At 42.0% G+C, this 18,780-nt stretch overlaps 1 protein-coding gene across 1 annotated transcript; it reads left to right on the top strand.

Annotated features, from left to right (window-relative positions):
- Window positions 1-622: 622 nt before the first annotated feature.
- Window positions 623-17,505, top strand: dstyk (dual serine/threonine and tyrosine protein kinase). Its single transcript, XM_070849473.1, has 14 exons — window positions 623-886; window positions 2,357-2,766; window positions 6,493-6,987; window positions 7,173-7,368; window positions 9,542-9,780; window positions 10,118-10,201; window positions 10,289-10,465; window positions 13,363-13,492; window positions 13,909-14,065; window positions 14,788-14,920; window positions 15,036-15,149; window positions 15,750-15,864; window positions 16,105-16,239; window positions 16,889-17,505. The coding sequence occupies exons 1-14, from the start codon at window positions 688-690 to the stop codon at window positions 17,074-17,076; spliced, it is 2,772 nt and encodes a 923-aa protein (XP_070705574.1). The 5' UTR covers window positions 623-687; the 3' UTR covers window positions 17,077-17,505.
- Window positions 17,506-18,780: the final 1,275 nt, after the last annotated feature.

Consider the following 18,780-nt stretch of genomic DNA (forward strand, 5'->3'; position numbering starts at 1 on the left):
CGCTTAGGCCGTTGTCATTTAGAGGCAGCTGTCCACGGAGGGGCCCCTGTGTGAAAGCTGTGTCTGTGTCCTGGAGAGTGGATGTGAACTTTAGGGCTATGTCTGTGGAGCCAGGCCGGGGAGAGGGCGGACCGGAGATGCCTTCAGGCTAGCAGCGCTAACCTCAGCTGGACCGCAGCTCGGTCGCACCGCTCGTACCGCTTAGTTAGCAGCTGGCCTCGCTTTGGTTTTAAGACAGTTTGCAGCCAGTCAGACACCAAGCACAGGATGTCGAGATAGCGGAAACTTTGGTAGTTAGTTGTTAAAATCTTGCCTCGGCTCAGTAACACTGAAGTTTACGTTTAGCTAGCTAGCTAGCAGTGCGGGTCAGCTCCAGTGTCAACAACAAAAGCCAAATGCCAAGCCCCTCTTCACTGACACTACACACTACAGGGGCTGTTGTCTGTCCAGCACACATGCACTCATGTTAATCTTATTTTAAAACCGACTACAGGTGAATGAAGGTGTTTCTCTTTGGGTTATTTAACACAGTCTGGCAGGTGGGTGGACAAACATGAGTAAATAACTAGCACGCCGAGACAGAGGAGTGATAACAGGACTGACTGACATTGGAGCATCTCGGCTTGGACTATTTTGGGGGCTTTACCTAACAAATCTCAACAAGGAAAAGACAGCAACCTGTTGGCCATGGAGGGAAACGTACAGCAACAGAAAATGACGCCTCTAGCTCGGGAGCTGACCAGGACATTTAACAGCTACAACAAGCACACCGTGCAGCTGAAGAAGAACCTGAAGGAGACTAATGCTTTCTTCCGGGAAATAAGGCAAAACTACAGCAATGCCTGTGCGTCAACCATGAGCTCAGATTCAGCTTCTCTGGAGGCAGGTAGGTCTGCACACATGCAGCAGCAGCAGCATCCCAAATGTCGCAGTGTTTGACCACGTTTAAAGCATCCTGGACGGCTGCCAAACAAGCACATCCGCAGCAATGTTTTCACTTATATATCCGAAACAAAAAGAAAGAACTGCTGCTTTCAATGGATTTCTCCACCCACAGGCAGAGTGAAAAAAATGCATTAATTAGGGAAAAGAGATTAAGTCCCCCCCCTCAAAAGCATGTGCAGACTAAGTGCGCCAAATATGCTGAGATCTGTGCACACACTAGCTGGCTGAGAGCCAAGTAGATCAGACACTTATCCTTATGTTTTTTTTATTAATTGTGTGTGTGAGAGAGAGACAAAAAACCACTGTGGAAAATCCAACTTTAAAATGATCATATTATGCTCTTGTTGCATCACATTTCTCCACACCAACAGAAAACACCCCAAATTAACCAGATTAAGCATGTTTTATAAACTGTGTTTCACTGCTCCACGTATGTTGTATGATCCAGGTACAACACTGATTAGATGCACAGCAGTGATGCCATGCTGATTAAAATGTGATCACAATGCGTCACATCTACAGGAGTGTCTTGTGCAAGGAGAAGGCCAAAATATTTCCCCTCACTGTTGAATGAACAATGTTAATCTCAAGATTAGTTATAATCAACAGAAACAAATGGGAACATAATGCTGCCTTTCATAGGCAAGCTAAAGCCATGTCTTCACCTGCTAACATCTCACCACTGTCTTGGTTACACTCAATTAAGTGGTAGAAATGTGAATTACATGATGCAGAAAGATAATGCAGTGAATCCTGATCTGTTATTTTGGTAGAGGTGATGCATAAACCTGCACTGACTGCCTGTTTATCACCGTCTATCCAGTGCACACAGGTCATGCAGTCAAATGAGCAGCACAGATCTGTTAGAAACTGAAGGCTTTGATACGTCATGTTAGGTCAAAGGCTCAGTGCTTGTAGGGCATTGCTAGATTAGAGTAACAGCCACAGTAAAACTGTGTATAAATAAAAAGAAATGCACCAGAATGTGAATATAAAGTAGGCCGTTGCTCCCCCTCGTCTCTTTCTTATATAACTGTTTTAGACTGTGACTCAGCATCACTGAGGATTATGTCTGAAAACCTCAGTACAAAGGTTGAATTGGTTATTCTGTGTGTGCTCCACATCTTAGGGCTAGATCAGGAAATAAAGCCCAAGGAATGATATCAGATTTGAAATGTTTTAATATCTCTATCACGAAACAATGATCTACTGTTTATTCTTGAATTGCAGCTCAGGGCCAAAGGATAATGTGTCATTGAGTACACCATGTCTGCTTACACTGCTGGCCAAAAGTTCCTCTTCAAAAAAAAAGCTCAATAATCGCAGGACTGAACAAGGTTGCTTGGAGTCACTGATAAGTTCTCCTCTCAATCAGCCTCTCAACATCAGATACCCACTTCTGTCTCCCCAGGTCAGCTTGGCTGCATCTCTTTTCCGACCCATGAGGAAGAGTTCCTGCGCAACACTGTGGGCGCTGCCCTGTCCGTCCTGGTACTAGGCCAGGACTGTGCTGCCCGCTACCAGCTGCTCAACTGCCTTCTTGGGGAGAGGCTGTTGCCACTGGGCCCAGAGGCCGGAGAGGCTTGTGAAGGGGTCCAGGGCACCGTCTGCAAGAGGCGGAAGCTGTGTTTTACCCATGGGAGACAGACGCGGCTCAGCTTGGCGCTGCCTGGCCAGTATGAGCTGGTGCACCAGTTGGCGGCGAACTGTGGCCGCTGGGATACGGTGCCCCGGGAAGACCTGGAGATCCATGAGGAATGTGAGGACCCGGCCCACAGGCTAGCGGAGCTGGAGATCACCCTGCATCACCCACTGTTACAGGTAGGCTTATAATCACAGGACATCGTTACAGTTTGAAACCTACGGGATCCTCTTCCTCAATGTTGTGTCCCATAAGTTTAAATAAGGAGTTCGACATGAACCCATTTACGTGTTACTGGCCTTTGCCTTGTTTCTCCGTCGTGAACCGTGGCTCTTTTTCCAGATACATACAATGTGGGATGGGATGTGACCGTGTTGTTCACTGCTTTATTTTTGGATGAAGGTGAAATGAGGCAGAAGAAAAATGGGTGTTGTTTTTTTTGGCAGAAAGCCTTCACAGGAACTGACTAAGCAAAAGCAGGTGGATGACATCAAATGTTGGCATCAGTACATCACTAGATTGGCTGATGGCACCAACGGTGTCACATTCTGAAATAAGTAGGTTAATTTACTGGTAAATAAATCACATGTGTTCAAGGAATCAACCGTCTAAAATACTTTTAGATTTCTGGATATGCACATATATCTTTATATTAGGATATCTCTGCAGACTGATAGGCAGCATCCAGGGGCTGCAGGTTTTTCAGTCTTAATGAGAAAAGTCTTGTGTTGTACACCTGGAAGAGATGAATTGCCATTAGTCACCTATTAGAAAATTCATATTGCAATGATCACATAAAATTGCTATGTAATATCCATTTGTATTATAATAACCTTTCAAAGAGAGGTTTGGAACAGTTTATGGGAATCTAATTGTGAAGAGTCGTTTTATTGGTAGTATGCTCAAATAGCTGGTAGTTGCGTGTCGTTGTTGTGCAAAATCCTGTTGTTTTTCCTCATAAAGCTACATGTAAGTCACATCGTGTTGTACTGGTCATCAAAATGAAACCAGCTCTTTAATTATGCGATTGATTTCAATCATGCAGCCTATTCCTTACTGTGTTTATACTTTGTGCTGTGGTATTTCCTCCTGAAGCATTTGTGTTCACACATAGCTGAGCTCACAAACAGATTACTGAGCAGAGCTGATTATTCCCTCTGTTGTTCAGTGGTTTACTTGAATTTGTTTCTGTTCCTAAAAACATTCTTTTCCAGTTGCTTTTCTCCCATTCAGGTTTGTGGCATTTTAAAAAAATGGATTCACATGTTGCTGTTGAAGCTAAGTTGAAAGTAGGAGACTTGTTGTGTCACAGTGGTATGGTCACGCTGGCCGGTGGACAGTGAGACCTGAAAATCACAATGTCTTGTGGGAGTGGATTGATTTTGCTCAGTGCAAGGATTGTAGTCATTCCTGATCATGTGTGACACGTGGAAATTAGTCTTTAATCCTTTAGGCCAAGGCCCCTTAGCGAGCATCACACTGCCCCAGAAACAAGGCCTAGCTCTGCCCCGGAGCAGCCCACCCGCCCAGCCCCCTTACGTAATGCCACTGGTCTGGTGCGATTCACATGACTCGGTCATGTAAAAAAACTCCCAAACCCTTTTCTGTGATGAAGTTGCTAAGGTTACTACTGAATTCTGGGACACTGTTTGTTCATGTAATATCAAAAATCTTTTTTTCGTTTTTTACTCACCTGAATCAGGATTTTGTGTCAGCTGGGCCAATATAAGACAACATATAACATTTTTGCAAAAAAAAAAAAAATCAATTTATACCAATGTTGATATGCTAAACATATTACATCTTTAAGATATGTGTTAATTCTCACAAGTGTTGTGGAATAACTTAATAGTTAACGTTATTATATTAGAATGCTGAATTTTCTAACATTGCTTGGTAAGACCCACTACATGGAGTTTGCATGACTCACATCATGTTGTCATAAATAATGTGTTATGTTGGCTTGGGTGACTAAATATGGCTATAGATTTTTTTTTTTGCTGCTCCCATCAGATTTTTATCTCACAGACAGAAAAGTTTAATAGAGCCTGGAAAGAAAATATCCCTGCTGGAATAAAGCCAGTCGTTTGACACCCTTGACAATGTCACGTGTGACCGAAAGGCATGGGATCCCTTATTTGGTCACACTTAAGAGGACCTCAGGGGCTTTACGTTTGTTAATACAGACTTTATCGTAGTTGATCAACAGAATGGTAAAGATTATTTTTTTCTTTTAGTTTGCTGTTTTTCCCATGTTCAAAGAAAATTAAATAATCTACAACTTGAGTTTATATTTCATTTTAATAGTTTTTTTAATCGTAAACAAGCTAAAGCAGTATGCCACTTGTCTTAAGGTCTCTGCTGAATGAATAGGAGATGAACATGTTTAGATTGGAGTAAATGAAGACACAGAATCTCTCTTCCCACTGTGGTATTCACACACTCTTGCCACAATCACAGCAACCTGTTTTAGAGGCCAGCAGATAAGAACCAATGTGCTAATTAGCCTTTTCTTCATCCCAGAGTTTAACCGTACCTCCCACCTCAACATAAGCACTCAGAGCACAGAAAGGGTGCTATCCCATCACCACGTTTCTAAAATTCTTTGCAGGTACATGTATGGTACTGTTATGTTAATTCGTGGCAGTGCCCCATGAATTCACCTAAGAAAGTCTGCTTGTTAGCGGAGGCCTGTGATATTAGCAGTCACCCTTAAAATATGCTAAAAGAAGAAAAATCGTTTATTTTGTCTGTTTTACTTTGAAGAACTTGGTCAGGCGTAGAATTTATGCCGATTCATTCTGACGCCTCTTAAAAAAACACATTAAATACAACATAGTAGCTTCAAAATTGCCCACAGACATTTTCTAAAAGAGCTGTTGTTGAAAACTCCCTGCATTATGGCAATTCAAACGTTGTATCAGTTTTGATTGGTTGTGAGCGAATGTTTGCAGGCTATCTTTGTTCCAAAGAGACTGCTCAGATGGGATCAGCTCTTGTTTCTTGGAGACAGGACTGACTGCCTCCTTTGTGTAGCTGTTGGTCGTTTTTGCCTCTTTTCTCTGACTGTCTTTTCCCTCATTATGGTGTCCCTCTCAAGCTCTCTCTGAGACTATTTTTGTTAATGTCGTTATTCATCAAGGGTTAAGAAAACCTTTTTACTTGTGTCATTTTTCTGCCCTGTCGCTGACATTCCCAAGCCCACCGCAAATATTTATTTGCCATTATGTGTTCAGAAATAGACGGCGCATGTGATTTGTGTGGATGTGTTTTTTCCCTTTTGCAGTGGAATCTGTTTGAACATCTTCTAGCATAAATTGGGTTGAGAACTGTGCTCCAATTGATTGAGGCCTTCTAGATTACAAAAAACATATTAGATATGTAGAAAAATAAACCTGATGATATTTTCTAATGTTGGGAGAAAATATTAGACTGTCCACAGTGAGGCCTATGGATTACTCAGAGAATCCATTACATTCGTCTAACAGGACATGCTGGTCTTTTGATTTTTTCAACCTCCAGTTGCTGTTTGTTTGGACACTTCAGGACAGTGGAAATAAGCTGTGAAAACAACACTGCTATATCATCACCTTTTAAGTTGAAATGGCAAATTTGTTAGCATATTTATGTGGCAGTTGCCTATTTACACGTCCAGTAGTTATGGAGCAACATTAGCACTCATATGTTTCTGGCCACTTTGTGAATAAAAGTCCAACATTTACTCACATTTTAGCTTTGTTTTTGGTCTCCACCAACTCCTGAGGGAAATATTGGGCTCTTCTCATTACATTTACACAATGCCTTTTGTGTGTTGTGGGCTGTAAAAACCAGAGCAGTGAACTAAAAGACACCATAAAACTCACCAAAAATGAAAGTAACATGTTTGTGCTTTCTTTGTGGTTCAGGAAGCAAAGGTCATGGTGGTGCCTTGTCCGAGTGTCCAGCCCATAGAAGAGGCCCTGGAGGACTGCGCTCGCAATGTGACCCCCATCATACTCTATGCCATCAACCAGGACTCCCTAAGCACAGAGCAGGTGGCTGAGCTCTGGAAGGTCAAAGAGATGCTCTTCTTTCCCATCTTTTTTGTTCGTATGCCCGACACCACGCCAGCAGCCTCGTCGGACCCCGGCCAACGTCCGGAGAGGGAGAAGACCGCTCTCCATAAGCAGCTCCTCTCCCTCGGCTTCCTCAGCAGCCCGACAGGAAACTGCTCCTGTGGCGCCCCTACACAGATGCCCAACCCAGGTGCCAAGCCCCAGAGCATGCTGGGTGAGGCTTTCGAAAGACTGCACCGGTTGCTGGTGCCTTTTGCTCGCCAAGTGCTTCAAAACCAGCAGGTGGAGGCTGCCAACCTGCTGAATGGGCTTCACTGTCGCTGTCTAGATCTTTTCATCAACCAGGTGAGCGGATGATTCCCTCTAGCACCGTTCATCTGTATGTCTGCGATTTTTTTTTTTTTACTGCTTCTGTACTCATGTGACTGTTGTTACTACATCTGCGTGAACTGCCCGTTCTCTGCTTTGACCCAGTATGCTCCTGAAATCACCAACACACCTTTGTACCCTTCCGCTTCACCTCACTACAGGCCTTTGACATGCAAAGGGACCTGCAGATAACACCCCGCAGGCTGGAGTACACCCGTGAGAAAGAGGGCGAACTCTTCACCTCCCTTATGGCCATCGCAAACCGCAAACAGGAAGAGATGAAGGAGATGATTGTGGAGACACTCAGCAGCATGAAGGAGCAGCTGCTGGCAGATGCTGCCAATCTGGAGTTTACAGGTGAATGAGTAAAAACGCTGGATAAATGATCCCGAGGCATGCAGCGTATCTCTCATGTGGTTTTTGAAATTAAGGAAGATATTGTCAATCTGTACTGCGTTATTAGTGTTGGAACGCCTATAAATTACATGATAAAAATATAGTTTCATAATAGAGTTGACTTGAGAAATTTTATAAATGCAGCTACTTTGTGTGTGATGTTAATGGCTATTGCAGAGCTCATTATCATGTGCTGTGGTTTTAATTTTATCAAGAGGAGCATGTCTTATACCTGACAGCTTGTTGTAGATAATTGAAGTTGGACCTCAAATCAAATCTGACCCTCTGAGTGGAGAAAGTGTCAGGCGTGGTTTGCAGATACATGAAAGAAATTAGTGTTGTGGAAGATGTGGAAGATTAGTGGAAGATTAAACTTTCCAGCAGGTTACTCAAATGTTAAAAAGCTGCCATTAACAAAAAAAAACCTTGAAACTTGTGCTGCCCCCTCCTCTGCCACTCCTGAAATGCTGAGTCAAGTTAAGACGGTTGGATAGAAAACGACTTGAAAAAGTGTTTTCTGAACTGAGCCCACACTGTGTCTGATGACTGGGCCATCAATTAAGTTATTTGGAGGGAGAGGGAGTGAAAATCCAAGCAGTGCTAAAATGGAGAGTTCTCTGAAGGAACACAACTCCATTGTCAGCCATGACGGGAAGCTTGATTATGAAAATGTGACCAAAATGTGATGCAGCGTATGTTAGCAGCCCAATAGTGAAAACGGAGCCGTGACTCTTAAAATGTTTTAATTCACTTAAAAAGACTGCACCTTACCAGAGTTATTTAATCTCCTCAGTTTAGCCTGTCTGATAGAATAATGGCAAATTTCTTTTGAGATATACTTAATCATAACCTACAATCTTTTTGACAATAGACCCCAGTGACTTAAATTCTGTGGTTTCACATTACTCACATATGTGCCTCATTTATTCAGATCTTTCATCCACGTAATGAGAAAGGATTCCCGCTTTATTATTTCTTTATTAAAGAAGATGGCTGACTCGTGGTACACAGACTGCAGCCTATTCAGATTATGTTCATTTTATCTGTTCTCATTTTAGATTAGTGATATTGCCAATGTGTCTCTGAGGGAGAAACTGGCATCTGACTCAACTTTACAGGCCAGGAGTTTCTAGTCTGCAGCCTGAGCTTCTCAATACTAGTTTCTTTACCGTCTCTAAACTCTAATCACCTGCAGAGACTTGGCTGCATTTCATAATCCACCCACAAAATTGTGCACTGTCTTATGTTGCGGCAGTGGTTACGAGCAGTTTTTCATTTGTTACTGAGCACTGCTTCCTTCCGGTATTAAAGGCGCCCTGTGGATTTTCTCATGAGCAAACGTAGTTTCTGTTTACATTCAGTGTTAATCTGTGTGTATCCTTCAGACCTAACAGCAAATATTTAAAAAAAAAATAGCTGATTATTTGAAAATTTGAAACCTGCATTGTTTACATCCATGTTAACTTGGTAGCAGTGTCCCTCTTAGCTGCCTTTGCATTTCTGGGCATGTTACCACCAGCTCTAGATCACTTGAATAATCTAAAACCACCAGCAGGAATGTGTGTTGCGTCACCCCCTGTGATGTACATGCACAAAGAACAAGCAAAACAAAGATATAATGTTCAGTTTTTGTTGACACTTTGCCAGTTGCCTGGGAGGAGCTCCTAGTACCTCTGCTAAATAAATGTGTAGTCAAGCAGTGTCTGTATGTCTCTCTGCAATGCTGATACTTTCTGTCAGTTTAAGTATGTGAAAGGTGAGATATGCACACTAAACCCTACAATGCTCTTAACTGGGATGAACAGGATACCACAAGCTTCCAGAGACACTTTGTGTGGTCTCAAGAAGAGCTGTTAATTTTTTGCTCATGGACAAATAAATCTCTCTTAAATATTGATTCATTATTTTGATCTATAAAGTTTAATTCCATTATGCACATTTGATAGAATACAAATACCTGTCTAGCGAAAAGTCTTTGTTCTCATATTCAACACCAAGTGACCTTCTCATACCAATGTGGGGCAGCATTAATTCATCAGGATTTCTCTGCGCTCGCTGGTTACACACACACACACACACACACACACACACACACACACACACACACATTAAAACTATTCTCTTTCAACTGCAGACATCATTGTAACAACTAATGGAGAGCCTGTTACGTCGAAGGAGATCAAATCTTGCATCCACCAGATCCAGGAGCTGATAGTGGTTCGTTTGAATCAGGCGGTGGCGAATAAGCTGATCAGCTCCGTGGACTATCTGAGGGAGAGCTTCGTAGGAACTCTGGAGCGATGTCTCAACAGCCTGGAGAAGTCTCACAACGATACTTCTGTCCACAATATCACCTCCAATCACCTAAAACAGGTGGGCAGTAGCATGTGAAAAACGGGAACCTTATTGGATTTGCTTGTCAAGAATGTTTGGTATGAAGGTATTTAAATGTGAGCAGTATGATTGTATTATTAATCTCTACCTCTACTATTTGTTCAGCAATCTAAACCAAAGCAAACCAAAGCAGAGGGTTCAACATGGGAGCAGAGAGATGCTTATTAGCAGAACAAATTCAGTTTTACCATAAAGACTAGTGACATTGTATGCAGCCCTCATTAGCCCTCTGTTACCTCCAGACCTGACATCATTTTTGGATTTCATAATTTGTAGATTTTCCTGCACATTTACTCCCGTTTTTCATTTGTCACAGTTGTTAAATGCCGCCTATCATGTGGAGGTCACCTTTCATTCAGGATCCTCTGTCACAAGACTCTTCTGGGAGCAGATCAAACAGGTCAGTGCCCCATGACTTCAGCAAAAAGAGTTTCAAACCACATGGTGACTCCCGGAGGAGTGCTCTTACTCTTTGTCCTGCTCCTAGATAATCCACCGGATAACCTTCGTGAACCCTCCGGCCATCACTCCAGAGTGGAAGCGGAAAGTGGCCCAGGACGCCATAGAAAGTCTCAGTGCCGCCAAACTGGCCAGAAGCATCTGCTCCCAGTTCAGAACACGTCTCAACAGCTCCCACGAGGCCTTTGCAGCATCTCTGCGTCAGGTGAATTTTCTCCCTTCCGTAGTGTCTTTTTGTCTCCTCGTCTCTTTCTCAACTCCTCGTCTGTGGTATTGTGCCCAGTTGCGTTTCTGTGTACGCCTTCAATTTATCGCTAAAAACACAGAACAACATTTAACTTTTAAACTTGTGGTTGTTTGGACAGGCTCACGTTACAGTTTGGTCAAGAGTATCCCAGTATTGCCCCCTTTCAACAATCAGGAAAATCTGTCTCCGCACACAATTTGTAATAATAATTAGCATAAAGCATTGGCTTATTAGCTTCAGCCTTTTTCTCACACACTTTTCTGAGGCTTAGAGTGTGTTAGAGCTGTAAAGAGCGTCCTCAGGGAATTAACCTTAGTGCTATGTAGCTGATCTGAATGTATGTGACATTAATCACCTGACCAGAATAAAAGGTTTGTGTGACTTCTCTGCTGACTCACCTGAATTTACATTTGCATTTAAAATGACACCTATTAACATAAAAAACACGTGACGGCTCTATGACACCCTCTGTGACATCTCGTTACACAACTGTTAGCGGCTCTCCTGCCCTGCACAGGTCATGCTTCAGCAATTCATTCCTCTTCACTTTAACTGCTTCTCCTTTTAGAGCCCTGTTTTATGCAAATAGCTGCGACTCCCTCCATGAAGTCCCAAGACAAATCAGTTTCAGTCAAACGGCTCTGATTTTAATTATCACATGACTGTGTGCTTGACATCACTGACCGCATTTCCATGCTCGCTAATTCTTCACTCGTAATGCAGTTACACAAAAGCAGTGAATGAAGCAGCAGTTGGTAACTTTTATAAAAGTATCTTTTTATCACGTTTGCTAAAACTGTCACTGTGTCCTGACAGTAGCCCATGAGGCTAATCTGTGCCTGCTCTTACTCAGTGTCTCTGCCTGTCTGTCTGCTTGTGTGTGTGCATGTGTGTGTGATCTCCTTTGCTCTGTTTAGACACAACTAACAAATGTTGTGTATCTTACTGTTGTGTATTGTTGTGGACGTCATTGTATACCTGGACTCAGTTGTACATGGCTTGCCTGCCTGTGCATGACGGCCTCCTGGGTCAGTAGTGGCTTCGGAGACAGAACTAAAGTGCAGTGGAAGAGTATATTAGAAAGATATGGAGAGCGTCCATGACTGAGAGAGATAACTCTAGCATGTCGTTTGTTGATATGCAGTTTGATAGAGAGGAGGTCTTTGGAATGTGAAGGCAAATGCAAAATGTGTAAAATGCTAAATGTGTATTTAGCAGCCCAAGATTTTGATTAAGAGCAGTGCACCTTCAGACGACAACTGCCCGCGGCATTTTTCACTCGGTGGGAAGTGGTGCAGCCGCCCCAGGAAAATTTCCATGCAAAGTTCTTGTTAACATTTATAGATGAGCAATATAAAGCATCCTAACTGGAAACATGATGCATGATTGGTTCTCATCTACTGCTCAGAGCCCAAAGGATATTAAAGGACAGCTGCTGTTTGTCAAGAGATACAATATATCTGCTGGCTGCACCAGGCTACAGAGCAGCTTCTTTCCTCAGGCCGTAAGACTCCTTAACTCCTAAACCCTCTGCACTCACCCATAAAAGTACTTATTTTTTAAGTGGCAAAGTGGGACTATAACCTTCATCTCTTGTAGAATGATAATAAATCAACTTTTTAACTGTGACAACAAAGTATCATCAGAGGAAAGATTACCCTGTCACACAGGAATTTAAAAGCAGGGTCCTCTTTCTGTCTTGAAAAGAATACATGACAGACATTCGGCACTTTGTAAGATCAACAGTGTGATGTTAATTGTCTTAACAGTGAGTTGCTGAGTGGAGTATGTTTGGGTTGGTGGTTACAGACCAGTCTGGGTCAATTTTCCAGGCCCTGTCTTTACCCCTTTCCTCTGGCTCAGTCTGCAACTGCATGTAAGAGACTTCTGGTTTCAGCTCCACAACTTTCTGCAGGCTGTTGTATTTCATTGTTTTGTACTTTATCTGCTTCATCAGATCCAAACACTTGTTCTAGACATTTATGACAAATGAGAAAGCAGACTCAGTTTATGTTAAAAGATGAGTAAATAAAAGCCGACTGAAGATCCGATGAGCTCTTCATATTAACGCTTTCTCTTTAATACATTAAAAATCACTGCATATCAAAAGCTTGTCTAATGTACTTTTTAAAAACCATAGGTCTCTCCCCCTGCAAGTGGAAGACCATAAACAGTGAGAGGTGCAGACATTTCATTCCTTACTCTTAGTTGACGACTGCAGCTCAGCATCCTTTGCCATGCAAAAAGTAATTAAATTAACAATAATATAAATTTAAGAAGATTTAATAAAAAGACACTACAGTTTTCAGGCCATCAATATCTTACTAATCTGTCTTATGATGGAGGGAAATAACACCACTACACCATCAGTTCTCCACAAAACAGTGATGAGACTCAACCCTGTAGACGGAGTTTATGCAAACAGCTGCCTAAAGAGACAGACCTCTGCTTCCTGTCCCCCTCTGGTTCAAAAAATAGCAAAATACATCAAGTAGTGACTCTGTGAGGTCACAAACTCTACATTAATCAGCCTGACAAATACGACGTCACCACAGAGGTCAAAGCTGCTGGCCTGTTGTCACTGAGAACATGAGGACGGTCGTCCTCTGCAACAGTTTCCATGGTGACGTAGTTTAAGAAGAGTTTTTTTTTTTTTCTTGAATAAGATGTAACAGGACGAACCAACAAGATGCAATTCAAGCACACTGAAAAACGAAGTCTCAGCCTAAAGTACATTAGAGCAGTGGTGGAAAGTACGTTGCTTAAATAGACATTTTACAAAAATGAAGAAACATTTAGCAGTTGTTCTGTTGTTTCTGACCATGCGATGCTACGTCATGTGTTGGTGTCTTTAGCTGGAGGAAGGGCACACCGGGCGTCTGGAGCGCACTGAGGACCTGTGGCTGCGTGTGAGGAAGGACCACGCCCCACGGCTGGCCCGCCTGTCTCTGGAGAGCCGCTCCCTCAGGGATGTGCTGCTGCATGGTGAGTCAACACCAAATCCTCCCATTGTTCACACACACATCAAGCAAAACGACTGTTTAAATTCTGAATCCATGAATCTGCAAATATTTCAAAAAGTTGTAAGTAATGATAGTAATAATAATATTTAGTCTCAATGGCACCTTTTAAAAATTGCTTTACATGAACAACAGATAACAATAAAATAACATCCAGATGTTTACTTCTCTTTAAAGTTTTGAGCTCGATTTAGTGAAGAGAAACATTTCTCCTTCAGTGGATGAATGTCCAAAAAGTCTTCTAGTGTCAAACTGCTCATAGATCATTCTGTACAGTGAAGCTCAAACATTCAAGGAGAGTAAACTTTTATTTTTCAGCTGATGTTTTCAGACACGTTTTCCTACTTGGAGCCAAAAAGTGACTGCGTTGTTTTCTGACAGGCAAGCCAAAGCTTGGACGGGAGTTGGGTCGTGGCCAGTACGGAGTTGTGTACATGTGTGACAGTTGGGGAGGACGCTACCCGTGTGCCTTAAAGTCTGTGGTACCGCCTGATGATAAACACTGGAACGACCTGGCTTTGGAGTTTCACTACACAAGGTGAGTTAGTAGTTTGTCTGTTTGTCCCAAAGTTTCAAATTCGATTTGTGACACTAAACTGCTGCAGGTACAGAACCATACATCACTCATCACAGCTGGCCGTGCATTTTACTGACACTCAAGAGGTTTGCACGGGAAACTTCTAATGGTTTGAGCTGCATTTCTCAAGAGCGGGACTCCTTTCTTTGGAAACGACAGCTGTCTTGTTATAAAGGCCAAACTCCACCCAGTATATAAAAAATGAGTTTTGACTGTTGAAGCCTTGAGGCTGTCCTGTGCACACGTCAGCATGTTTGATGTGCCAGTGTCTTATTAACGTTTGTCTGCTCCAACTGCCAACAATCTGAGGAATGCAGGACTTTGTCCACATTAAGGCAGCCTCAGCACAGTTTTACACCAACGTGCATGACTGCCTGTCCTGTGGAAATAAAGAAATAAATGGATGAGCAGTAATTTGGATAATATGATTTATAAATAAAAAGAAAAAGATTTGGTTGCACTTTTTACTGGCATACTCATTCAAAAACTCTGCAGCTCCACTATTAGCGGCACATGTCATTCTTTGTGCTGCATGTCATGTATAGAAGGTGCTATACAAACATAGATTATGTTGTTACAATATGCTGTGACTTCAAAATAACAAGAAGTGATTATTTATTTATGACCATAGGACTGAAATATCTTATTTCCCTCCCTTCTCCTTCGGATACGTGTTGTATCAGGACCCTGCCAAAGCATGAGCGGCTGGTCGACCTGCATGGCTCTGTGATTGATCACACCTACGGAGACGGCTCCAGCATCGCCGTGCTGCTCATCATGGAGCGGCTGCACAGAGACCTCTACACGGGCTTGAAGGTGACTTGATAATGTAGTGATTAGATACAGAGATGTGCTACGTAATCTTCCACTGATCACTCTCTACTTCTACTTATGTCTCACGTTCTTATCTGTTTATTTCTTTCTCCATTAGGCTGGTTTATCACTGAGGGAGAGACTTCAGATCGCTCTGGATGTGGTGGAGGGGATCCGCTTCCTGCACAGTCAGGGTCTCCTGCATCGAGACATAAAGCTAAAGAACGTTCTGGTGAGTTCAGCACCAGCCAAACGTTCAGCAAACTTAAACAGGTCTATTGAGTAAAGAGTGTTTGCTTAACAGCAGATATGTCCGAGCAGGAAAAGCACAGAAGTCAGAAGAGCTGGTTTCAGGCTTCTGCTACGCTGGCTCGATGGTACGGCTCAATGGGCCACTTAATGAACAGGAGACATCATTAACGAAATCTGTTTCACTTGTGCTTTTCCTGCTGTGACATCAAAACGACTGCAGTGAAAAAGGTTTTTCAACAGCTGAACCCAGAATCTGAATCAAAATGCAGCCTGCAGCCAGGAAACAGTCAAATGTTTGTGATCAGCTGTTTCAACGGGCCAGTGGGCAGTGAAGACAATAGTGACTAGTGAATAGTGGCAGCGAATTCATACCAGCTTGCACGTTAATCCATCATCTGAAAGCCAGAAACAAAACATGGCAACAACCGCGTTTTCTTTGCTTGATTATTTTAAAAGTAAAAAAAAAAAAAAAAGAAATTTAAATCTCGCAACACCTTTTTATATTAAGACTTTTTTTTTTTTACATCTTTAAAATGTTGCTGTATGACCTAATGAGCATCCCACTCTTTTCCTTTTCCAGTTAGACAAACAAAATCGTGCGAAAATCACCGACCTGGGCTTCTGTAAGCCAGAGGCCATGATGTCTGGCAGCATCGTAGGAACCCCCATCCACATGGCCCCAGAGCTGTTTACAGGTACAGTTACTGAGCAGTCACACGGTCGATAATTTAATCATTCAAGTAACTCCTCAAGTACAACTTTAAACACTTAAATTAGCCAGAACTGTCCGAACAAGCAGCTACCAGTGGCTCGCAAAACGCTTACCTCATGGTCTTTATTTATTAAACTTGAGGAGGATCTGTTGCATGACCACAGGAATGTTACACAGCACACTGCCTAAGGTTTCCTCTCTGCTGTGACCCTCCTCCTGACAGGAAAGTACGATAACTCTGTGGACGTCTACGCCTTCGGGATCCTTTTCTGGTACCTCTGCACTGGCTCAGTGAAACTCCCAGAAGCCTTTGAGAAATGTTCCAGTAAAGACCAGCTCTGGAATAACGTTAAAAAAGGTAAACAGACACCAACTACTACTGAACCTGAACATACTATTACCGTGGTTACCAAGTGTATGTGCCACCAATATGAACTGCTTATACGATGACTTTCTTCATGGACAGAGGATGGATTTACTAATACTAATATCTAATAATAGTTCAGCTATTGAACTCACATTAAAGTTACATTATCTACTATTAAAAGGTCTTGTTATATGTTGTTGATTATCTTCTTAGTTAAAACTAAAGTACTGTATACTTATAAAACTACCTGAAATAAAATAAAAATATAGAGGAAATGCATTTTACTTTAGTTTTTTGGTGTAATCTGTCAACACGACAAGGATGAGGAGGTGCATCTGTTTATTAAATCTGCCCCTGATTAATACCCTCCATATTACAATAAAAAACTAATAGAAACTCAACTAAAACTAAACATTTTAACCAATAAAAAATAAACTAACCAGACTAAATGATACCAGGCAGTTGTATCTGGACACACCAGGTTAGGCTTATTCTGTTCTACATGAGCACTAAATCACATCCTCAGTCAATGTCTAGCTGAGGCTGATGAAGATGTCGGCGTTCAGACGTGAGACCTTGATGTATGTTGTCATTTGTTTTGGATCTCTGAATGTTTCACTCGTGTCCGTGTCGTTTCCAGGAGCCAGACCCGAGCGGCTGCCCTGCTTCGACGAGGAATGCTGGCAGCTGATGGAGGCCTGCTGGAACGGGGACCCTTCCCAGAGGCCCCTGCTTGGTATCGTGGAGCCCAGCCTGCAAAGCATCATGGTCCGGCTGTGCAACTGCGGCTCGGAGCAGAAAAGCAGCAGCCTCGAGGACTCAAACTGAAAGCACTCCAAACAAACTAACACACGTGTGAGAGAGATTCTGATCAGGAAAGTATTTTGTATTTATGAGGAACAGAGAATTTCTGAAGAACAGGCGACCGATAATGAATAATGTTGGCGCTGTCTTCCTTGTTCACAGTCGTTGGATTTACATTATTTATGAGGAGCTGATACAGACCAGAAGTTTGCAAATATGTGTGTTTTATTGTTTGTGCTGTGTGTATTTGTATACAAACTCTACATCACGCTTTTGTCGTAGCTGCTGTGCTAATTGCTACTTGGTCATAGAATTGTTACTAGATGCAAAGTGTTTTAAAAGTAGTCCACTCCCAGTATTATGAAAAAAAGTATATAAGATTAATTTTAGATTGTATTTAAACTGAACATGTCTGTATCTATACAAATACATCTTTTTTAATAAAATGATCTGTTACAGCACATGGCTGTGTTGTGTCATGCTGTTGGATTATGACTGATTATTATGATTATTATGACTTTACCGAGAAGTCTTAACTAACATTTTTATCTTGTGACTCCTTAAAACAGAGCATGTCCAAAACATCATCACTGGTTGCATGCGTCCACTGGTTGTGATCAGTTCAAGCTATAAGGGTTTTTTTCCCCCCCTGCTTGTTCAGTCAGACTAATTTTATTGGCCCAAAGACATCAAATTTATTTCTAATTCATGAGAGGAAAAAGCAAAAATAAGTAGTAAAAAGAATTATCTTGGGATCTTTACTGGGAGTCCTGAACCCAATGTTCTGTAAATTCAAGAGGTAGTTTTAAGTAGTTCAGGAAACATTTTGCTGGTGAAAGAAACACTTAAGATGAGCATAATATGTACACAGGTATATATTATTCAGTCACTGTGGTCTGGTACTAGTATTGGTACTAGAATCTCATAATGGCAAAGCTGGAAGATTTGAAGCCTCTTTTACAATGTAAGTGCAGGTTTTCTACTTTAACATTTAGTGCTGAAACTTATCCTAGAACTCACATGCTAAGTAATACACAATGGTTAATTATTACATTGTTACAGTTTTAAAAAAATCAAGTTGAATACAACTTTTTTTTAAACGATGAAGAACTTGTTGGTTAATCGAAGAAAGACAATTTAATCAATTATAGGTGAAATGAATCATTAACTCTATTAACTCTAATTCTTTGTGAGAGCAGTGTTTAACTGAACTGTGCGTTTCTATTTCAGCTGGAAGCAGACAGGACAAGTAGCTGGTTGTCGGCCTGGCAGGCTGGAGATGTCAAAGAAAGGGGAGCAGCATCAGCACCACCTAGTGAGAGTTTTACCCCTCATCCCTCTCTTGGGTTTTGATGTCGTGTCCAATGTGAGCAGATTGTTCTTGGACACAAGCTGAATGTTTGGAGCAGCTCACTGCTGAAGGTAAAGCATCAACACTGACCAATCACTGACTCACAGCACGAAGTCCTGCTCAAAGACGTAAAAGCACGACTGCAAAACAACCCAAACACATCCTGCATCACTGCAGGTTATTTCAAAAATAAGTCCAAAAGATTGTTTACAGCTCACACACATTAAAATGTTTGTTTTGTAGTTGATGAAAATGCCAATAATTACAAATCCAGATCCAGTCCATCAGTCCAGCTCCAGTGGATAAATATTTTACGCTCTCCTCTCCATATGACTGAGAATAACGTAAAAAGGTACTTCTTTAAAAAGATCTACATC

The sequence above is a fragment of the Pempheris klunzingeri genome, chromosome 2, assembly GCF_042242105.1.
Source record: "Pempheris klunzingeri isolate RE-2024b chromosome 2, fPemKlu1.hap1, whole genome shotgun sequence".
Taxonomy (NCBI): Eukaryota; Metazoa; Chordata; class Actinopteri; order Acropomatiformes; family Pempheridae; genus Pempheris; species Pempheris klunzingeri.

Bases quoted from the DNA above. Each gene is read 5' to 3' on its own strand.
- dstyk (XM_070849473.1), top strand. From the start codon at position 688: ATGGAGGGAAACGTACAGCAACAGAAAATGACGCCTCTAGCTCGGGAG. The intron at 9,781-10,117 runs GTGGGCAGTAGC...CATTTGTCACAG, and splicing joins CCTCCAATCACCTAAAACAG to TTGTTAAATGCCGCCTATCA. The intron at 13,493-13,908 runs GTGAGTCAACAC...GTTTTCTGACAG, and splicing joins CAGGGATGTGCTGCTGCATG to GCAAGCCAAAGCTTGGACGG.